Genomic DNA, 20,078 nt, shown 5'->3' with positions numbered 1-20,078 from the left:
TCTGCGTTAAGGGCAACAAATGCTAGCTAGTTTTTTAGGTGTCTTACCTATCCTCACCCCTCCCTTGTGTGCTCTCGCTTTTATCATGTGCTCGTAGTCCAATCCCCTTGTTGTGTTTGCCCTTGATCTAATGTCTACATATGAGGGAGAACATACGATTTTTGGTTTTTTGAGCCAGGCTAACCTCACTCAGAATGATGTTCTCCAATTCCATCCATTTACCAGCGAATGATAACATTTCGTTCCTCTTCATGGCTGCATAAAATTCCATTGTGTATAGATACCACATTTTCTTAATCCATTCGTCAGTGGTGGGGCATCTTGGCTGTTTCCATAACTTGACTATTGTGAATAGTGCCGCAATAAACATGGATGTGCAGGCGCCTCTGGAGTAACAGTCTTTTGTGACCAGGTGATTTTTGACAAGGTTGCCAGGACTATTCGATGGTGAAAGAACAGTCTCAGCAAAGAACCAGGACATCTGGATATTCACATTCAAAAGAATGAAGCTGGAGCCCTACCTCACACCACATACCAAAATTAACTGAATTAAAGTGTAAGAACTAAAACTATACAATGCTAAGAAGAAAAAAATAGAGGTAAAATTTTTATAACCTTTGACTTGGCAGTGGTTTCTTTTTATTTTATTTTATTTTTTTGCGGTACTGGGGTTTGAACTCAGGGCCTTCACTTCAGGCCACTCCACTAGCCCTATTCTTGTGAAGGGTTTTTCGAGATAGGGTCTTTCGGAACTATTTACCTGGGCTGACTTCGAACCTCAATCCTCCTGATCTCTGCCTCCTAAGTAGCTAGGATTATAGGTGTGAGCCACTGGTGCCGAGCTTGGCAATGCTTTCTTAGATCAAATGACAATGACACCAAAAGCAGAAGCCACAAAAGAAAAAAATCGATTAAATTTACTCAATTTAAAAAAAATTATACATCAAAGAAAATTATCAAAAGAGTAAAAAGGCAAGGCACAGAATGAGAGGAAAATAACCAGCAAACATATGACAGATAAGGGTCTGGTAGCTACAAAGTATAAACGACTTAAAATTCAGTAATGAAAGACAAATTATCCGATCAAAAAAGACACTTCTTCAAAGATGTACATGTGTCCAATAAGCACGTGAGAAGATTCACAAAGTCCTAAGTTATTACAGAAAAGCAAGATAAACCTACCATGATATTCCATGCCACCACTGCTAGAAAGGCTGTAATTCAGAGACAAAGAGTAGCAAAGATTAGTGAGAAGCTGGACACATCGGAACCCCACACATTGCTAGTAGCTCACAGGCGTGAACCACCAGTGCCTGGCTGTTTGGCTCATGCCTGTAATCCTAGCTATTCAGGAAGCAAAGATTAGGATTGCAATTTGAAGCCAACCCAGGCAAATAGTTCACGAGACCCTATTCTGAGAAAACTATCACAAAAAAGGACTGGTGGAGTGGTTTGAGTGAATCAGTGCTGGTACTTCCAGACAATGAATATTATTCAGGGCTAAGAAGAAATGAGCTGAGCTGCTTTAAATGCTTATCTGTGCTAAGGGCATGGCGCAAGTGGTAGAGGGCATTCCTACCAAGCTCCAGGACCCGAGTTCAAATCACCAGTACTGCCCCCCCAAAACCTATAAACTCAGTTACCATGCGACCTAGGGCTCTAACTCTCTTGTAGCGTGAACTGTGTCCCAGCGCCTCCCCATTCATATGTTGAGGGGTTAATGCCCAAGATGACTACGGTTAGAGGGCGAGCCTTCTTATCTAAGGGTAGAGGAGAGCTTAAGTCTGGGGCCCTAATCCAGTAAGATTTGTGTCCTTATAAAAAGAGGAAGAAATACCAGAGAGCTCACTCTCCTTTCACATGCACACACACACACACACACACACAGAGAAAGAGAGACAGAGAGAGCAAGAGAAAGAGAGAGGAGGAGAAGGAGGCAGCACAGTGAGAGCGTGGCCATCTATAAGCCAGGAAGAGAGGCCTCATCAGAAACCAATCCTGATGACACCATGATCTTGGATTTCTGGCCTCCAGAACTGTGAGAAAATGAGTGTCTAGTTTTTCAAAAGCCACATTGTATGGAGGTATGGAATTATCAGAATGAAATCCCCTGGAATTATTAATGTATGACAATTCAAAAATAAAACTTAAAAAATTTAAAGTGGAGAAAAACTGTCTCAGTCCATTTGTGCTGCTATCACAAATTACCGTAGACTGGATAATTTATAAACAACAGGAATTTCTTTCTTTTAGTTCTGGAGGCTGGGAAGTCAAGATATAGGTGCCCACAGGTTCAGGGTCTGGTTAGGGTCTCTCCTTCTAAGTTGTTTCATCCTCATGGCATAAGGCAGAAAGTCCGCCCTGAGGGGATGATTAGGAGGTGGGGACTTTGGAGAGATGATCGGGTTATGAGGGTGTAGTCCTCAAGAGTACAATCAGTGTCCCTTCCCTTATAAAAACCACTTTCACGTCGGAAAAACAGCAGGACCTGGGCCCTCGCCAGACGTGAGATCTTGAACTTTATAACTTTTAGGAATCCATGTAACTGAAAGCTGGTTCTCTGAAAAGACCATTAAAACTGAAAAAACCTCTAGTCAGGCTAATTGACTAAAAAGTCAAGAGAGGAGACAAATTACTAATGTCAGAAATGAAAGAGGGAAAACAATAGAAGGTCATCATTACGGATCTCATGGACATTATTAAAAGGACCATCAAGGATGAATTCTATGCCACAACTTTGATAAATGAAGTGGCCCAAATTCTTGAAAGACACGAAGAAGCCCAGTACAGCGGTCATCCTAGCCACTCGGGAGGCTGAGATCCAGAAAATTCGAGGCCAGACTGGGCAAATAGTACAGAGGACCCCATTCCAAAATGACCAGAGCAAAATGGGCTGGAGGAGTGGCTCCAGGGGTAGAGTGCCAGCTTTGCAAACATGAAGTCCTAAGTTCAAACCCCAGTCCAAAAAAAAAAAAAAAAAGACACCAAGAACAGAAACTTACATAAGGAGAAACACATCTGGATAAATCCATATTTATTAAAGAAACTGAGTCAATAATCAATAACCTTCCCAAAAAGAAAGGACCAGCGGTGGTGCATTCTACTGGTGAAAAAAAAAATTAAGAAAGAAATGGTAACAGTTCTCTACAATCTCTTCCAGAAAATAGCAGAGGAAAAATTCCTAAATCCATTCTATGAGGCCAGTATTGTCCTCATACCAAAACCAGATAAAGACATTCCAAGACAGGAAATCTACAGATTAATGTCGCCAATGAACACAAATGCAAAAATTCTCAACAAAGTATTAGCAAATTGAATTCAATATACATAAATTTATGCTAATACCTTAAAAGAGTAAACAACAGAAAGATAAACTAAATATTTTTAAAGGGTTTAGGATAGGAGAGAATGAAGTGGAAGAAACAGGGCAAATAACTAATTTTCCCTGAGTGCATCTTACTCTGAAGATTTAACCTGGAAAGCATGTAAATAATCACATACTTATAAAACAAAAGTTAAAACTTAAACAACTATCTTTCAAAGTCAAAAGCAAAATAAAGCTAATCCTGCTGGTGGCATAACCACAGAGAGAATTATTTCAAGTGACTTTTAAAAAGAATTTGAGCCAGGTGCAAGTGGCTCACGTCTGTAATCCTGGCTACTTAGGAGGCAGCGATCAGAAGCATCTCTGTTGGAAGCCAGCCCACGGATATAATTCTTGAGACTCTATCTCGAAAATACCAACACAGGGCTGGCAGAGTGGCTCAAGTGGTAGAGTGACTGCCTAGCAAGAGTGAGGCCCTGAGTCCAAAACCTCAGTACCTAAAAAAAAAAAAAGCTAATTTGAGAGGAGGAAAATATAATCAAAGAATATTATATGCATATATGGAAATATAACAAAATCCCCCACATTGTATAATTAATATGTACTTAAGAGAATTGTTATGGCAAAAACAAATAAAATAGTAATTTGGGAGCTGAAGATACATAGCTCAGCAGTAGGGTGCATACTTAGCTTATACAAAGGCCCTGGGTTCAAGTCCCTGCACCAAAAAAAGTAAAAATAAAAAACACAAAATAGCAATCTGTGCATTCCTAGCAGAATAGGCCCATGGACAAAAAGAACTACGAAAATAATTTTTTTTGGCAGTACTGGAATTTGAACTCAGGGCCTCACACTTCCAAGGCAGGTGCTCTACTGCTTGAGCCACTCCACCAGCTTTTTTTTGTATTGGGTATTTTCAAGATAGGGTCTCACAAACTCTTTGCTTGGAGCTGGCTTTGAACCTCTATCCTCCTGATCTCTGCCTGCTGAGTAGCTAGGATTGTAGGCATGAGCCACTGTTGGCCAGCCAAAAATAATTCTTAAACTGGTTTGGTAATCCCATTGTTAGTTGTAGTGTTGCTATTTTTATTCTGATTGTAATGTGTGTAGTGTGAAACAAAGACACTGAGAAGTGAGGTTTTTCAGAGTAGGAAAATCCCATCCTAAAAGAAGTAAGTATAAACTTAGGGTGTATTTTACTTGTAAGGAAGCAAATACATATTTCTGGGCTGGAGGCATGGCTCAAGTGGTAGAGCACCTGCCTTGCAGGTGAGAAGCCCTGAGTTCAAACCCCAGAGCCACCAGAAAAAAAAAAAGTTTTAAAAGGAACCAGGAGTCCTTGAAGAAATGGATGGCTCCAAGTACAGGGCAGGAAACATGAAATGAGCGAGAACTGAGAACAAGTTAATCTAGAAAAGACTAGTAGGGTCCCCTCAGGATTCAGGAGTTAACTTGAAGAGATCCTCATGGTCAAAAGATGGAACAAGTCAGATGCCGGAGGCTCACACCTGTAATCCCAGCTACTCAGGAGGCAGACATCAGGAGGATCGGGGTTTGAAGCCAGCCTGGGCAAATACTTCATGAGACCCTATCTCGAAAAAGTCCTTCACAAAAAATTGGGTTGGTAGAGTGACTCAAGGTGAAGGCCCTGAGTTCAAACCCCCAGTACTGCAAAAAAAAAAAAGAAACAATGACTGGGCATGGTTCATGTGCTAGAGCACTTGTGAGGCTCTGAGTTCATTCCCAGTATCATGAAAAATTTGGTATGGATCTATTCAATTAAAAAAAAAGATGGGATAATTTATAACTCAAATAATAAAGTATTTGACCATGGTCAAGTGAAACTCATCAAAATGTTGACAATCCATCAGTTAATGACACTTTTTTAGAAGGTCACCACTGGAATATGCTAGGAAAATAACTCATTATTCCATTTATTCATTTGTTTATTTATCTGAGGTGGCAGTGGGGATAGAAGTCAGGGCCTCTCTCATGCCAGATAAGTATGCTCTACGGCTGTGTTACACCCCACTTCATTACTTTAAAAACTGGGAAATAAAAGAAAAAATATTTACTCATTGGCACTTTACAGAAAACGTTCAACAATCCCTACTATAATTAGAAAATAAAATGAAAAAGACCCAATTCTAATAGAAACACATATAAATTATTTAGAAATAATTAAATATTGTATAATTATATATTACTATATATACCTATTATGATAGAAATTTCACAACTGTACAGACATAAAAGAAGACATGAATAAATGAAATTACCTCTTTTTTTTTTTTAGCTGTACTGAGGCTTGAACTCAGAGCCTTGCACTTTTCTTTTTTTTTTTTGGCAGCACTAGGGTTTGATCTCAGGGGCTACACCTTGAGCCAGCCCACCAGCCCTTTTTCGTGATTTTCTTTGTTTTTTGTTTCTTTGCAGTACTGGAGGCCTTGAGCCACGCCACCAGCCTTTTTCGTGATGGGATTGCAGTGTCTTGCAAACTATTTGCCAGAACTGACTTTGAACCATGATCCATCTTCCTGAGTAGCTAGGATTGCAGGTCTGAGCCACATGAACCAGAGGTTGTGTTACCTTTGCACTGTGGCACAACTCAGTAATAGGGTGTTAGGACTGACGGATTTGTGCTGTGTTTAGTGATTTGGGTTTAAGGAAGCAGGGCTTTTCTCTGGATTGGATGCCTTTGGGAGACCTCAACAAATTTTAACTAGGAGAAAAGGCTGAATGGAGGCGATACTGAAGTTAACAGAGAAACAACAGTCACAACGCTACTGGAGAAAGGAGATCTTTCATTAGCTTTGTGATTTAGACAACGCTTATGTTTCACCAGTGGTCACACATGATTATGGAGTTTTTTTTGTTTTGTTTTGATTTGTTTTTTTACTGGAACTGGAGATACTCCAGGGAGGAGGTCTCCAAAAGAGAAGTGGCCTTGGGTACTGAGTTTTTGATGTTGTGACAAAAAAGACTTTTAACACACTGAGGTAGAGACTAAGAAAGTGTTAGAAAAGTAAAGCAACCAGCCACCTGTGGCTCACGCTTGTAATCCTAGCTATTCAAGAGACAAAGATCAGGAGGATGGAGGTTTGAAGCCAACCTGGGCAAATAGTTAGTGAGACTCTATCTGGAAAGTACCCAACACAAAAAAGGGCTGGGGGAGTGGCTCAAGTGGTAGAGCCCCTGCCCAGCAAGAGTGAGGCCCTGAGTGGAAAGGAAAGGGAAGGGGAGGTCAGGGCAGAGCAGGGGTGGGGAGGAAAGGAAAGGTAGAAACACATTACACAGACCAGACATGGGTGCAGCACATCTGATAACAGGTGCAACCAGTGCTCTAATGTGGGTATTTATGGTGAAAAAGTGGGTTGGGGCTCTGGCTTGAATTTACCTTGGGAAAACGGCTCCTTTTGGTCTGGACAACTGGTGTAATTAGCTGCTTTTGTTGTTACACTGTATTACCAAATGACCCAAAGATTCCAAGGTTGGCCAGCTCATTAAATTTGGGTCACTATGACATAGATGTTTGAACATCCCCTTAATCAAAGGGTGGATACCGCCAGACGCTCCCTTCAAGACAGATGTCCATTTTGAGATAAGTATTTTTCTTTGTAGACACTTTTTGTCCCCAGGAGTCATTTTCATTGTGTCCCTCCCTCATGAGTGTCTTTCTTTAAGATACCCTTGAGCTGAAATAGCTCAGTTGGGAGAGCATTAGTCTGAAGATATCCTTGCTCAGTCTGATGTTGATGTTCTGAGAAATTGTTTATGTTCAACAGAACACTAAGATTACTAGAAATAAATCACAAGATTTAATGAAGAAAAATTATCAATATTTGAGAGATGACTAATTCTGGGGAGCCCAAGAAAATTAAATAAAAAATACTAGGAACAACAAAATGTTATTCATTAGGCATCTGGTTAAACCATTAAAATATAAAAATCAACACCTCTACAGAACACTTGGGCTAGGGATGCTTTTCTTTTTCAAATGTGCAAGTTAATGCAATTTTAATCCAAAGTTCCAGTTTTGTATGGAAAAACTTGCCAATATATAAAGTTGGGTGTGTGAACAAATAAACATTATAGACGAGTTTTAAAACAAACTATTGCAGGGCTGGTGGAGTGACTGAAGTGGCAGAGCGACTGCCTAGCCAGCGTGAGGCCCTGAGTTTAAACTTCAGTACCGCCAAAAAGAAAAAAAAAGTATTGCAAAAATAAAAGACATAATAAAAGGAGACTGATAAACCTGACTACAAAAAATAAAGTCTTCTGCAAAGCAAGAAAGTCTTTCTGCACACAGATTTGTATGACAAACCACGTTTGGGAAAAGTGTTGATGGCCCTAATAAACTAAAGTAACTTACCTGCCAACTGAATCAGAATCTTTTTATTTATTTATTTTACAAAAAGCATGTACCATTTTTTTAAATATTAAAGAGCCGGGCACCAGTGGCTTGCCCCTGTAATCCTAACTATTCAGGGGCCAGAGATCAGGAGGATGGAGATTCGAAGCCAGCCCTGGGACTATCTCAAAAAAAAAAATCACAAAAAAAAGGGCTGGTGGAGTGGCTCAAGGTGTAGACCCTGAGTTCAAACACCAGTACCGCAAAAAGAAGAAGAAAAAAAAAAAAAAGCTGGAACTTGTAGCAAGGAAGCACGGCTTGGCGGGGTGTCAGGGAAAGGACTACGCTTCCCATGAGGCTCCGCGCGTAGTGTTGACTACCCGACAGGCCCTGCGCGCCGCACGCGCCAGTTTTGGCCTCAGGGGCAGAGGGCCAGAGAATGGAGAGCAGCGACAAGACGGCCGAGAAGCAGCGCATCCACTTGCGCCCCGTCACTCTACGCGACGCAGCCCCTGCCACGCTACACCTCCTGCCTTGCGAGGTCTTGGTGAACCGGCCTGCTCCGGTGGAGCGTTTCTTCACGCCCGCCATCCGCCAGAATCCCGATGGTGAGCCTCGGGTCTGCTCCGGCTCCCAGCAGCCCCTGCGAACCCCGCGAGGTCTCCTGGGCATGGTGGTTCGCTGCTGGGGCCGGGAGGGCCGCCCGCAGCCCTGGGCCCCCAGGAGTCCTGACTGGGGCTCTGCGATTCTCTCCTGTAGGACTCCAGGTGTCGTTTCGGGGCCGCAGTCTACGGGGCGAGGAGGTGACCGTGCCGCCAGGCTTCGCGGGATACGTGATGTTGACGGAGGAGAAGGGAGAGGGTCTGATGGGGAAGCAGGGCTTCCCTAGGGCAGAAGCGAGGAAGAGCGGCGAGGAAGAGCGGGAGCCGGCGGAAAGCCCGGAGGCGCTGGAGCGCGACTTTGTGAGCAAAGGGATAGGGCAGGCCGCGGGGTGCGGGCGGGAGCGGCGGCCGATGCTGAGCCGGCCCCTTTCCAGGATCGCTTTATCGGAGCCACCGGCAGCTTCAACCGCTTCACCCTGTGGGGCCTGGAGAGCGTCCCTGGCCCGGACGCCAAAGTGCACGGGGCCCTCGCTTGGCCCCGCCTCGCTGCAGCGGTGAGTACAAACACCCGGGCCTCGTCCGTTCCCCCTCCCCGAATCCCGCCCCTCGTGGATTTGGGGCGTTCGCGCTGGGAGCATCGTGGGCCTGGCTGACTCTGGAAGGTCAGACTGGGTGGTTGGGAAGCGTGACTTCCCCACCCGTCTCCCTGGCCTTTTCAGTACGCGTATCATTCTGAGCAGCCTCGTCCCTCCCTGGGTATGTATGTAGGCCACTGTATCTTACAAGTCACCACAGTGCAGGTGACTCCTGTTGCAGATTCACGCACAGGTGCCTGAGGACTGAGAACCAGAGCTTGACAGTGAAAGTCACAGATTCCTTCACGCCAATAACCCTGCTCTTCATTTTGGAGCCACTGATTTCTTCATCCCAATAAATGAGCTTTTGATGTCACCTGTAAGTCTGTGGGCACCTTGGTGCCCCAAAGCCAGCATGATTCCCTCTCCCAGAAGAACTTTCAATGGCTCTGCCCTGTAGAGACAGTTTATTGCTGGAAGCAATGGAAGCAAGAGGCCAGAATTTTGCAGCTAGCACTCACTCCATCCCCAGCTCCTACTTTACAAAAGAAATTTTTACAATCCGCAGCCCTCTGTACAGACTGCCCCCACCCCACTCTTACTGTACACAGCTGCCTGGCTCCATCTGGTCCCTGGTTCAGAGTGGGCCTGGGCCTTAAGCCAGCTGACCTTGGAGCTAGCCCAGCCCTGAGTTCATCTTGGTGCAGGCCACCAGATGGCCCCTCCAGACCTGACCCTTTCTTTTGGAGTTGTCCTCAGCCCTGTCTCCCTTGGCATGCCTCTCGGGAGCCCCAGTGGGGGCAGAGTGGGCTGCCAGCCCCAGTTCATCCAGCTCTCATGGTGCTGCAGTGGGCAGTGCCTGGTCACCATTTTCCTCTCTTGCTCCAGTCCTTGGGAGTGAAGTGCAGACACTTGGAGTCAATTCGAAGGAGTCGCTTGAGCATAGCCCTCTCATGCCCATCCACGATATCCTCCGACAGAGTGAGGATGTACTGGCCCTGGACAAGAGATGGGCCCAATAGTTAGCCATGCAGGGCCTGCAACCTGCACCCCTCTTGCCTATCTCCCCTGGCCCACCTCCTACCTTGTAATAGTTGATGAGGTTGAGGTACTGTAAGGTGGAGATGACGTCCTCTTTCTTGATGCTGGTGATTTCACTGATCTCGCTGTGGGAGGGCAAAGGTCAGGTCCCGAGGGCCTTCATCTGGAGTTCCCCAGGAGCCCCAGGAACAGGCCATGCCATGCACCCCCAGGTGGGCAGAGCCAGGCTCACTTGATGGTGATTTGTGGCCTCTCCCCGCTCTCCGACTTCAGCCCCATCAGGATCTCCAAGATGGTCTGGGACCAGTAACTTCGATAGGATAAGAGGCCAAGATCCGAGAGGGGTTTTTCAGGAGTCCCTGTCTTCCCTTCCACTTTGGAGAGTTCATAGCCTAAAGCAGTGGAGTAGGAGAGGGTGGGTTAAGTGGTCAGTATGCACAGAAGCAATCCTGACCCACATACTTGGTAGTGGTAACCTCAGGTGTGGCTCCTCTGCTCTGTCCCTCAGTTTCCTCCTAAAGGTCAAGTGGGTATTCACTCTTCACCTGCAAGCTGAGCAGATGAAGGTGCTGAAGGCATTCAGCAGCAGCTACAATCCAAGGTGCTCAGAAACCAGTAAAGGCTCATGGGTGGGTGAAATGCAGAGGCAATGGCTTATGGAAAGAACTTGCCACCAGTTTTCCTTTGCCATCCCAGCCTATATGACTAGGGACCTGAGGGAAGTGAGATCATCCATCACTTCTGGCACAGGCCTGAGGATTCTTTTTTTTTTTTTTTTCATTTTTCTTTTATTATTCATATGTGCATACAAGGCTTGGTTCATTTCTCCCCCCTGCCCCCACCCCCTCCCAGGCCTGAGGATTCTTGAACTCTTAGTGAAATTAGTTCCCCTAGCCATGACCTTGGGAGTGTCAGTTGCTCTAAACCCAAGGTGGCCAGTGCAGTTGTCAGGGTACAAGATGGGAAAGTGCACCAAGGTGCTTTTTAAGTCTGAGGAAGGCCATTCCTCAAAGTCAGATAACTGACCTCCACAGGAGCCCTCTCTCTGCTTGTGTTGGCCACTGGGCACTGCAAGGCAGTTGCTGGTGACCCCCAGACCTTGCAGAGCTGCATGGTTTTGCAGCTTCTTGGTAGGATCTTCATTCTCCTGTCAAGGACCTGATGTGTCCCTGCAACTTCACAGAAACCTTTCCTCACCCTCGGCCATAACTGGCCTCATAATACATCTTAAACCTTTCTGCTTTCCCACCCTTGCTGCATTTGTATTGGCCAGTCTTATGCTCCTGCAGTCTCCTGTAACTTTAACCAAGCACCCTATGGTAAGGCCAGAGAGACGTGTCTGCAGAGAGGAAGAAGTGGGGGAGGGGGCAGACTTGTGCCACTCAGCTCTGCTGGAGCCACACTGCATGCAGAGTCCTGACAGATCCGCTGCAGGCCATACTCATCCCCACAGCTACAGGGAGCACCCTGTAGCTTCCCCAATGAACACCCACCCTGTGAACTGTCTGAAATGGTGCTGCTGGTGCCCTGCTGGACAGAAGTGAGCCCACCTTGTTTGGTCCCACCAATGTTCCATCACCATGGAAGTCTTGACGAAGTTTCCTTGTGTACAACCTGCTCTACTAAGCTGAGTTCCCTGAGGATAGATATGATAATATCTTGGTTTACCATTCAATCAATAAACTATCTCAAATGGACTATGACCTTGATCAGGTCAAGCAACTGTTGTCTTCATCAGGTAAACAGCTAAGACTTCCAGACTCCTGGGTCAGAACTTGGTTACTCTGGGGGTGAGGTGAATGGGGATTAGGTGAGACGAGGAAGGAAAAGATGGTCTCAGCTGGGGGGTGGGAGGGCACTGAAGAGCCCATGTACGAGGAAGGGCAGCATCCTTCCTGGGCTTTAGTGGACCTGACAGAATAAAGGAGCAGAGCACAATCCACCTTACATCTTTTTGGTGAGTTAATAACTTTTTTATATTTTTCAGTACTAGAGTTTGAACTGAGGGCTTCACCCTTGCTAGGCAGGTACTCAAGCACTTGAGCCATGCCCCCAGCTCTTTTTAGCTGTATTTCTTGGATAGGGTCTTGCACCTTTTTTCCAGACTGGTCTAGATAGCAATCCTCCTACCTAATGCCTTCCACACAGCTGGGATCACAGGTGTGTACCACCACACCTGGCCCTGGGTTAACAGCCTTTTGAACACCTACTGCAAGGTTCAGGGAATGCCTGGGGACATGAAGGTATGCTGTGGCACAGGCCCAGAATGATGAGCAAAAAGATCAGTAAGCTGCCTAGGGCTCCTAGCAGGAGAGATGAGCCCGATTTGGGAAAAGTTGGGTGGTGCTTACAACCTACTCCAGAAAGCAAGGAGAGGAAGTCCTACCTCTATCTCTGGCTGGCTACTCTGGTAACTGGGCTGTACAGCCAGGGTTGAGAATCACAGCCACCCAACATGTCTACATGGGAAAAAGATGAGGGTGCACTGGCAACCAGGCCTACTCATCCCTCCAGCCCCTGTCCAGGCGCACACATACTCACTGAACTCAATCAGCAGCTTGCCATAACCCCGGCGCTGGTAGGGAGGTAGGGTCAGGATGCAGGCCACATTGTAGTCTTCTGTGGACTCCTTTTCCTGGAAGACACAAGGCAGCTGAGTGTGAGGGAAGGGCCTGGCTCAGAGCAGGACTAAGGGACAGCCTGGGTGAGTGCTGACCTTGGAGAAGTAGCCCACAATGTGGAAGCCTTTGCAGTCATACTCTGTCATCACGTAGAAGAGGAAGGGGTCTGTGTCATAGTACAACGTCTTGTGGTCAAGGAAACACTTAGCCAAAAGACACAAATTCTGAGAGTAACTCTGCAAAGGAAAAGGTCTGTCACTACTCTGGACACCTTCTTTGTGCGGTGACCAGGGTGGATAGGTAATGAGGATCAATCCATGGAGCCTGACCCACCCCACCAGTCAGGCTATTTCCACCACTTAGGCAGGGCCACTTCTCAGTTGTCCACGAGTCCATGTAACTAGCCCCATGCTCATGTCCAAGCACCTAGCCTCCTAGCAAGCTGGGCGGGTCTCCCCTGCTCCCCATGCCTAACTAAGCCTGACCTGGGGTCCCCCACTGCTCTCTGCCTCCCATCATGTCAGACTCAAATCAAGGCTCAAGAGAGTAGCTGTGCCCATCTGGCAGGCAGTCTACATTCCTACCTCTTGGGAACTGAACTACTGTTCTATGCGGGTAGGTACAAAGTAATAGCCTTAGGGGCTCCCCTCAGAATTACAAGTCTGGCTACTACCACAATTTCAGAAGGAATTTCAGGTGTTTTTTGTTTTTCCCCCAATACTGCAGATTGAATGTAGGGCCTTGTACATGCTAAGCAAGTGCTCTATTATCACTTAAGCTACATCCCCCAGTTTTTTTTTTTTTTTTTGCAGAACTGGGATTTGAACTCAGAGTCTTACACTCTGCCATTTCAGTCATGCCTCCAGCTGGATTTTGTTTGAGATGGGGTCTTGGTAACTTTGCCATAGCTAGCCTTGAACTTTCAATCCTTCTACCTCTGCCTCCCGAGTACATGGGATTTAGGCATGAACCACGACATCCAGCCAGACACAGCTTTTTTTTTTTTTTGGTGCGACTGGGGTTTGAACTCAGGGCTTCACACTTGCAAAGCAGGCACTCTACTTCTTGAGCCACACTTCCAGTACATTTTGCTCTAGTTATTTGGGAGATGGGATCCATGAACTACTTGCCTGGGCTGGCCTCAAGCCTCGATCCTCCTGATCTCAACCTCTTGAGTAGCTAGGATTACAAAATGAGCACTGGCATCCATACACAGCTTTCTTGCCACCTGCTGGGCACAGCCACTTGGATGCCCACATCCAAGATACAGAAGTGTTTAATGCAGCATCTTCCCCCAGGAGTTCCTTGCACCCAAACCAGAGCCAGTCAAGGTGCCTCCCTCCCCTTCACCACCCTCAAAGCCCCACAACAAGGGAGTCTCACTTAACAGTCTCCAGGTTTCTCTTCATCGGCACAGACCCAAATCTGTCCTGTGCCCTATTCCTCGTCAACCTTGATCCCATCTCACCTGAGCTCTGTCGCTTTTAACAGCCTTACCTAATCTTTTCTCCTCTGCCTTTTGGCCAGAGTGACCTTTCACACACACTATCCCACTAGGTCTGGCATGCCCCTAAGAGCCCCACTACTTAGAATTCCCTTACCCACTTTCTCCATCATGTCAATGCTCAAAGATCACATCTACGAACACTACTTTGAACACATCCTTTAAACACTACTAACCCACACTTCGTTTCATGACTTAACCACACTGAGATTAAGCAGCTACTGGCATATCTGTCTCGGCCATGAGCTCTCAGAGAACAGTCTAATTCTTGGTCCTTTAGCCCACAGTACCTCCCCCACAGCAGGAATTCAATAAAAACAGACTGAACTGATCTGTAGCCAGACTAGTCAGTATCTTCTAGAGTAGGAAGAAGCTGCAAACCTGACATATCCCAAGGTCCCACTTCCCTCAGCCACTGACCTTATTCTTCCGTCCATCAATCTCAAAGAAGGAGATGGTGCCCTTTCGGTAGATCTCATTGCCTGGAGGGTGCCGCAGGTCACACTTGGTCTGAGGAAGAGAGGAGGATCAGAGGAGAGGTCTGGTGTGGGGTGCAGGGAGAGCAGCCTCCTGGGACCCTTCATACCAGGTGGCGCTGCAGACATTTGAGGCTACGGCCGTATTTGAGGCAGAACTCGCACAAGTAGAGGACAGGAAGTGTGGTGAGCTCCTGTGGGTACGGGGAGAAGTACCATGGCTTGAGGCGGTGCCGGCCCAGCTCGATACACTCAATGTTCTTCATCCGGGTAACAATGTCGTCGTGGCTCCGGTCGGACACCAGGCTGCCAGTCATGCGTGGTGCCGATGGTATTCCATCTGAGCTGTCCTGGGAGTCCTGGCCAGGGCCAGAGGAAGCGACCAGGTTACAGGACACAGCTCAGCATACCACTGTGGCGAACCGCCCTGCCACAGGTTTCCTATGAAGCCTAACAGAAACTCTGGGGAAAGTACTGTAACTCCCACTTTCCAAAATAATGAAACCAGAACTGTAAAAGCAGCAGCTTGGGAAAGGCCACCCAATTTCTAATCTGAATCATGCTCTGCTTGGCTCCTAATCTCACTGACACCATCACTGCCTACCACTGATTAAACTCTCTGCCCTGTCCACATCCTCTCCCTTTCGCTCAGCTTCCCTCTTCACCACTCTCCAGACCCACCTCATCAGTGCCCAAACAATTGGACTTCCGCTTCCGTCCAGGCTGAGCTGCCACTGCCCTACGGGCCGATCCATTCTGCAGATGAGATGGTAGGAGAAAAGAGGGGGCTGTTGAAATAAGCCTGAAGGAGGCTTCCAAAGAACAGAAAAGGGGAAGGGAAGAAGAGAATGGAGGACTCACCTGGGGAAAAACTGAGGCCGGGGCTGTCTCGTTGGGCACTGGAGTTGCTGGTGAAACCACCTCCACCTTCCGTTTCTGCAGAGAGAAACCAAGAAAGGTGGGTCAGAAGGTAGAGAAGGTGGGACCTGAGAAGAAAGCAAGGTCCCTGGAATTGCTGAGGGTACCGTTGAGCGGTGGTTGGGTTGCAGGCAGGAGCTGGAGGAGAGCGGCTGGTCGGGCTCGCCACCGGGAATGGCCTCCCGCTCCTTGGGCAGGTTGAAGCGGAGTGTGATCTGGACCGGGATTGGCAAGGTCTTCCCGCTGGCCTGGGCGGAGGCCGGCTGTAGAGATAGGTCCAGGGTCTTCCTCTGGGGTGGGGATGGTGGTGGTATGGCGAATGGGAGGCAGGGCCCCTTAAAATGGGGTGAGCAAACCCTCCCCTCTGTCTTCTCAAGGACACAGAAATAAGCCACTGGACTTTGGAAGCTACATCAGTAATTTGGCCCCCATTCTTTGCAAGCTGAAGTCAGGATGGGAGAGTGCCGCCTCCTGCCCATCCAGGAGCCCCTAAGACCAAGAAATGAGAGAACAGGCAGAGAGAAGAGGCGAAGCGGGGGGCCCTACTCACCACCTCTCTCTCTGGAGAGCCGGGGCGAGACCCAGGAAGTCCGTTCTTGGTGGGGGTCTTGGCCTCTTTCTTGGGGAATTGGATCTTCTTTAGGTCCAATCGCTCGTGGGTCACCCATTCATCCAGGCGTTTGTTGACTGCAGCAGTAGGAATGGCTCAGGAGGGAATGCCAGAGGTTGGCCCCCACCCTGCCCTGCAGCCCCACCTCTCCCAGGCCCAAAACTCACAGTCAATGTAATGCACGTAGAAGAGCTTCCGGCCACTGATGTCCTTCACACTCAGGATCTCGGCCAGGGCTATGAGAACAACAGACATGGGTTCTCACACCAGTCAGCCCATGAGGCTACACCCTTCTATGACCTGAGCCCCACTTCCAGGCCTGATTCCTATACCCCAGCACTTTGAAGCTCTTGCCCCAGCCCCCTTCAGTTACAAATTGCCACCCCCTCCCTAAGCCCCGCCCTGTCCATCGCAGAACCTCTAAAAGCCACGCCCTCCTGCCGAGTATACGCGCTCGCCCGCCTCAAGATTCCAAAGGACCCTCCCCCTCCCAAGGGTTCGGTGACTCCCTCCCGCCCCTCGCCCTCAGGTTCCTTGGCCACGCCCCCCGACGTCACTCACGCCACTCATCTTCGTTGTCCTGGTTCCGCCGAAGCACCGGCAGGCGGCAGCCCTCGATTATCTCCCCCTGGGGAGACAGCGCGGCGCCAGGGTCGGCTACTGGGGTGCCTCGGGCTCTACCCACCTCCCCTGGCTCCCTCCGCCCCGCCCCGGGCACCGGACTCACCACCTCCGCCATCTTCCCTCCCTCCACTGCCACTTCCGGCCCCTCAGGGAGACGTCACTTCCGGGACCGAGTACACGCGAGGCTAGAGCCTCCGGAGCTGCTTTAGAAGATGACCCTTGAGAGACACTACTGCCAAGCTGAAAGTAGGGAGCAGGCCCGTTTGGCTGGAGGAAGAACCCGTAGTTCTAAACCTCGGGCCAAGTCCTGGATGGAACCCCCCAAGATGTGCACAGCGATTGGAGGAAAACTGAGTCCGTCACGTGACGCCCACCGGGCGCGACACGGGTCACGTGGAAGTGGTGGTTAGGCTTTGAGCTGCGGTCGTGCTCTGGTGTCTCCTAGTGGCGGCGGGAGGCATAGCCGGGAGTGAGCTTGCGGGCTGGGTGCAGCCGGCGGGCCTGGAGGGCGGGAACGGTGTTTTGAAAGCTGGAAGAGAGTGTGGGACTAAAGGGACAAATTCCCCGCTAAATGTGTGGATTTGATTGCATAGGCATGGGGAATCAAGAAGGATTTGTAACTTTATTTTGTATATTGAGTTTCTGATTTTAAAAATAGTATACATACGTTATTCAATCGCACATTAATAAACTATTTACCAAACCGCTACCATGTGCCATGCACTATTCTAGGAACTTTGAATTTTAATTCATCAGTGAACAAAATAAAAGACCTCAGCCTCCATGGAGCTCATGTTCCTGGGGGATTGGATGAGAAGAGACAAGTATAAATAAATAATTTTTTTAGTTTATTAGAGAGTGATAAAGCGTTATGAGAAACCAAAAAATTGGGCAAGGTAAAGGAGATGGGCAGGCAAGTTCCAATTAAAAATGGAATACTCAGAGCAGACCTCACCAAAATATAGGCCGGGCGGCTCTCACCTGTAACCGTAAGATCAGGTGGATCAATGTTCATGGGCACATGGTTCCCGAGACTTTACCTCGAAAAAATCCTTCACTGAAAAGGACTGGTGGAGTGGCTCAGAACCCCAGTACCGCAATCAATCAATAAATATGTGTGTGTGTGTATATATATATAGTTTAAACAGGCTGAGGTTGAACCATGCAGTTACCTAGGGGAGGAAAGTAAGTATAATTTCGTATCATCATGTACTTTGCTGTTTTGATTTTTGATGCACAGTCTCATTATGTTGCTGGGCTGGTCTCTAATTCGTATGTAGCCAAGAGTGGCTTCTAACTCAGGGTCCTCCTGCCTCTGCCTCCCCAGTGTTGGGATTATAGGCCTGCACTGCCATGCACAGCCTTTTAATCTTTTAATGTCTTCTAAACCAGGTAAAGGATGGCCTGTGGGCGCTCTGTTTGTCTTCTAGGAGCCAATGACTAAGAAAGGTGTGTTAGTCACTTTTTGCCACTGGGACAGAAAACTTGAAGCACCTTAGAGAAATGTCTTATTTTGGAGCACAGTCCATGGCTTCAGTCCATGATTGGTTTGTTGTGGTAGGCAGAACATCATGGTGAAGTGTGTATGGTGGACCAACGCTGCTTATTTCATGGTGGCCAGGAAACAAAGAGTGTATTAGGGGCTGGTGACAAGATAACTTCAAAGTCATGCCCCCAGTGACCTACTTCCTCCAAACAGGCTCTACCTCCTAGTTTCCATCACCTCCCAATATCAAATTACGGATTTATCAATTGATTAACCCATTGATGAAGTCAGGGCCCTCAGGAGCCAGTCACTTCCTCAAAGCCCCATCAGCTGGCAGCCAAGCTTTAGCTTTCTAATGTTTTTATTAATATATAATAGTTGCATAGGGGCTGACGGAGTGGTTCAAGGGGTAGAGTGCCTGCCTAGCAAGTGTGAGGCCCTGAGCTCAAACCCCAGTGATGTGGTAGCCTTGCATGTGTGTTGGTGACTGCCAGGAAGTTTGTCTCGTGAAATCGTAAAATTGAAATTGAAGAATGAATGTCACAGACAACAAGGTGAGCAAAGGAGCAGAGTTTCATTAAACATAAAGGAAGTGAGAAGAGAAGCTCTCATACCAGAGGGATCTCAGAAAGACTGAGCTGCTCCATGCTTCTTTAGGGGTTTATAGAGATTCTTACTTCCTGGTTGAAGTAGAACTGACCATGTCTCCATGCTATTGGCCCATTCGTGGGATGTATGTCTATCCGGCCCATGGACTTCAAAGGGGCACTGTGCATGGCTCCCGTTCTCTTCCCCATCTGCCTTGAGGTCTGCTGCACCAGCCGAGCATCTTATCAGGGCATGGCTTATGTGCCGTTCCCATGCTTTATGTGCCGTTCCCATGCCTTAGCGGTTTCACGGCTTGAGCAAGCGATTTCAAGACTCCCCATTCCCCACACCTGTTTATCTTGTCTCTATGTCCTTGGTAAGTTTCCATCAAGGTCCCCCTGTCTCTGTCCTGCCTGACCAGTTTCTACCTCTTAACTTCCAGTACCATAAAAAAAAAAAAGTTATACAGGAGACTTAGTTTTGATAGTTCCATATTTGGTTCATCCCCTCCATTATTCTCTCTCCTCTCCCTTTTTTTTTTTTTTGGTGGCACTGGGGTTTGAAACTCAGGGCCTCATGCTTGCTAAGCAGGCACTCTACCACTTGAGCCACTCCACCAGGCCTGTTTTGTGTTGTGTATTTTTAAGATAGGGTCTGGAGAACTATTTCCCTCTGCTGGCTAGCTTCAGACTGCAGTCCTCCTGATCTCTGCCTCCTGAGTAGCTAGGATTACAGACATGAGCTACTGGGTCCTGGCAAGGGAGTTTAGTTTTCTTGGGTTCCCTGTAAATTCTGATTATTAATCCCTTGTCAGATGCATATAGTATATAGCTAACTTAACTTTTTTCTGTTTTTGGAGGTACTCGGGATTGTGTTCAGAACTTTATGCTTGGTTGCTAGGTAGACAGTGCTACCACTTGAGTGACTCCAGTTCATTTTGCTATGGTTGTTTTGAAGATGTAGGGAGCAGGGGGGGACAGTTCTCATGAACTGTTTGCCCAGGCTGGCCTCAAACTGAGATCTTCCTGAGCTCAGCTTCTCAAGTAGCTAGGATTATAGATATGAGCCACCCATGCCCAGCTAACAAGTGGTTTTTACATATTTAAATGGTGTGTTACCAGTTTTGCCCCCAAACTCAGAACTGTAAAACCAATAACAGGACTGAACACTAATTGCTCAGCAAAAGATATTTTTTTTTTTGGTCCAGAATAGGGGGAATGAAAATCAAATTCTCCGTCTTTGGGGGTTGGGAGGTTATAGATAAACAGTAAAAGAAATGAGGGGGAGGGATCGGCTAATAAGGATGAGGATATTCGTGTCTTTTCTGGGGTGGGTGGAGATTTTCTGGGTATGCCAC

At 47.4% G+C, this 20,078-nt stretch overlaps 2 protein-coding genes across 6 annotated transcripts; one reads left to right on the top strand and one right to left on the bottom strand.

The window, feature by feature from the left end:
• Window positions 1-8,053: 8,053 nt before the first annotated feature.
• On the top strand, window positions 8,054-9,229 carry Rnaseh2c (ribonuclease H2 subunit C). Its single transcript, XM_020164887.2, has 4 exons — window positions 8,054-8,284; window positions 8,436-8,638; window positions 8,713-8,832; window positions 9,095-9,229. Exons 1-4 carry the CDS (start codon window positions 8,116-8,118, stop codon window positions 9,119-9,121), a joined length of 519 nt encoding a protein of 172 aa, XP_020020476.1. The 5' UTR covers window positions 8,054-8,115; the 3' UTR covers window positions 9,122-9,229.
• Window positions 9,230-9,303: 74 nt separating this feature from the next.
• Window positions 9,304-16,972, bottom strand: Kat5 (lysine acetyltransferase 5). Of its 5 annotated transcripts, none has more exons than XM_074049105.1 (14): window positions 16,751-16,972; window positions 16,585-16,651; window positions 16,191-16,259; window positions 15,964-16,100; window positions 15,521-15,676; window positions 15,357-15,431; window positions 15,177-15,251; window positions 14,606-14,689; window positions 14,440-14,529; window positions 12,611-12,751; window positions 12,436-12,529; window positions 10,127-10,286; window positions 9,938-10,019; window positions 9,304-9,851 (listed from the first exon to the last, which is right to left on the bottom strand). In XM_074049105.1, the coding sequence occupies exons 1-14, from the start codon at window positions 16,760-16,762 to the stop codon at window positions 9,717-9,719; spliced, it is 1,377 nt and encodes a 458-aa protein (XP_073905206.1). In that variant the 5' UTR covers window positions 16,763-16,972; the 3' UTR covers window positions 9,304-9,716. The 5 variants fall into 5 exon arrangements, with proteins under 5 accessions (XP_073905206.1, XP_020020472.1, XP_020020474.1 ...); XM_020164883.2 differs by having other exon boundaries at window positions 14,606-14,854; window positions 16,751-16,970; XM_020164885.2 differs by lacking the exon at window positions 15,521-15,676 and having other exon boundaries at window positions 14,606-14,854; window positions 16,751-16,969.
• Window positions 16,973-20,078: the final 3,106 nt, after the last annotated feature.

Source organism: Castor canadensis, chromosome 1, assembly GCF_047511655.1.
Source record: "Castor canadensis chromosome 1, mCasCan1.hap1v2, whole genome shotgun sequence".
Taxonomy (NCBI): Eukaryota; Metazoa; Chordata; class Mammalia; order Rodentia; family Castoridae; genus Castor; species Castor canadensis.
This window is presented reverse-complemented; position numbering and strand designations above follow the sequence as displayed.